The sequence below is a fragment of the Myotis brandtii genome, unplaced genomic scaffold (assembly GCF_000412655.1).
Source record: "Myotis brandtii unplaced genomic scaffold, ASM41265v1 scaffold624, whole genome shotgun sequence".
NCBI lineage: Eukaryota > Metazoa > Chordata > Mammalia > Chiroptera > Vespertilionidae > Myotis > Myotis brandtii.
The window spans coordinates 1,255,947-1,257,585 of NW_005370385.1; the positions used below are offsets into that span (position 1 = coordinate 1,255,947).

The following is a 1,639-nucleotide window of genomic DNA, read 5'->3' on the forward strand; positions in this document are numbered from 1 at the left end:
GGAGTCCCCCAGCCCCAGCACAGGAGGGAGCCCAGTGCCCCAGGGCCTGGTGGGAGCAGCCGCTGACCCCGGGCAGGCTGGCCTGCTCTGCACCTCTGGTTGAAGACAGAGGAGCTTGGGCCTGCTCAGGGGCTCTGCAGCTTTTTAAAGAAACAGACCCCTTTCACCCAACCACACCTCCTGTGCGAGAACAAGGGGCGTGCTGGGTCGAAGTGTGTGTGCTGCCCACTGCCCCAGTGACATGCACTCAGTCTTCTGTTCCCGGGAGGGACACAGCACTGTTGACCTCTTTCTTCCCTCCGCCCACGTGGGCCCGCAGCTCGGGGAGCACTTCCGCCTAGAAATCTTCGAGGGCTGCACCTTCTCGGGCCAGTGCCTGGAGCTCCAGGAGGACTGTCCTCCTGCGGAACCGGAGGAGTCGGGGCTGAGCCCAGACCCGTGTCAGTGCCACCGCAGTGTCGGGGGATGGAGTGTGAGTGCAGATGGCACGGCCCCCAGTCGCTGGGCCCTACCAGGCAGGTGTGGGGGCTTTGGGGTGGGTCAGACCCAGGCAAGTGGGCAGCTTGTTCCCGGCCCCAGAGGCTCTTCCCCGCTCAGCTGCCCCCCCTGCCCCAGGCACACATCGCCCTGACCTCCGCCTTGGCCCCGAGGCCGCCGTCCCTCAGGCATCACTGAGGGCGCGCTGCAGACTAGTCCACACCCTTGTCTGTGGTCTCTGCTCTTGCTCTCAGGGTTGCTAGAGCTGCCCAGGGGCCTGGAGCTGTGGCAGCTGCAGCCTGGGCTGTGCTGGGAGGGAGTAGGGGCCCCCTGGGGTTCCGAGGCGTCTGGAGGCCGGCTTCCCACTGGAGGGGATGTCCTTGGGGCAGTAATTGGCCCCCATTCTGAGCCAGTGCCCTGGGGACCCCCGTGCTTCCCCAGAGTGAGAGGATGGACTGGGGGGGAGGGGGCAGGCAGGCAGGGAGGGGCCAGCAGGGGGGCGGGCTGGCGCAGGGGAGGAAGTGGGTGCTGGGCCTCTGGGTGGCCCTGCGATGCTCAGCATCCTCTTGCCTGACCTGCCACCCCTCCTGCCCTAGGTGGGTCCTGGACCCGGAGCCCAACTACCAAGGCACACACCTGGTGGAGCCGGGGCGGGGGAGGGGGGGGGCGCGGATGCCACAGCTTCTCCGGCTGGGAGGCCCCTAGTACTTGTGTCCAGTCCCTCCAAAGGGTTGTCCACTTCTAACTGGGCCGCCACTGTTGGGCCAGGCCCAGGAGAGGCCCAGGACCGGGTAGTCCCTTCCAGCCACCGTGTGGACTGGGGACCACGGGGAATGAAAGTCATAAAAGTGGAGAGTGAGCGACCTGAATGATTTCTCTGCCCTTCCTGACATGAGGGCAACTGGACAGGGGCTGGTGGACTCCCAGGGAGGCCCAGGGGCCTGAGAGGGCGGGGAGGGCACTGGGAGGCAGCCACAGGGGGACATGAGAGCTGGGAGGGACCCTTTCATTTCACAGGGGAGCCCAGGCCTGAGTGGGAGTGATTGCCTAGGCCCCAGAACAAGCTCCCCGGGAGCCAGGACGGGCCAGGGTGCTTCTCCGACCCCTGGGCACCCCCTCCGAGTTAGGGGACAACAGGAGGGAGGAAGTGATGACAGAGGGA

The 1,639-nt window shown here is 66.5% G+C and overlaps 1 protein-coding gene across 1 annotated transcript in view; it reads left to right on the forward strand.

Annotated features, from left to right (window-relative positions):
• The window catches only part of CRYGN (crystallin, gamma N), an 8,664-nt gene extending 7,482 nt beyond the window's left edge, over positions 1-1,182 (forward strand). The window contains 3 exon segments of the mRNA XM_005880103.1: positions 320-409; positions 411-472; positions 1,074-1,182. Of these exon segments, the coding sequence (XP_005880165.1) occupies positions 320-409; positions 411-472; positions 1,074-1,182 (261 nt within the window).
• The last annotated feature ends 457 nt before the right edge of the window (positions 1,183-1,639 follow it).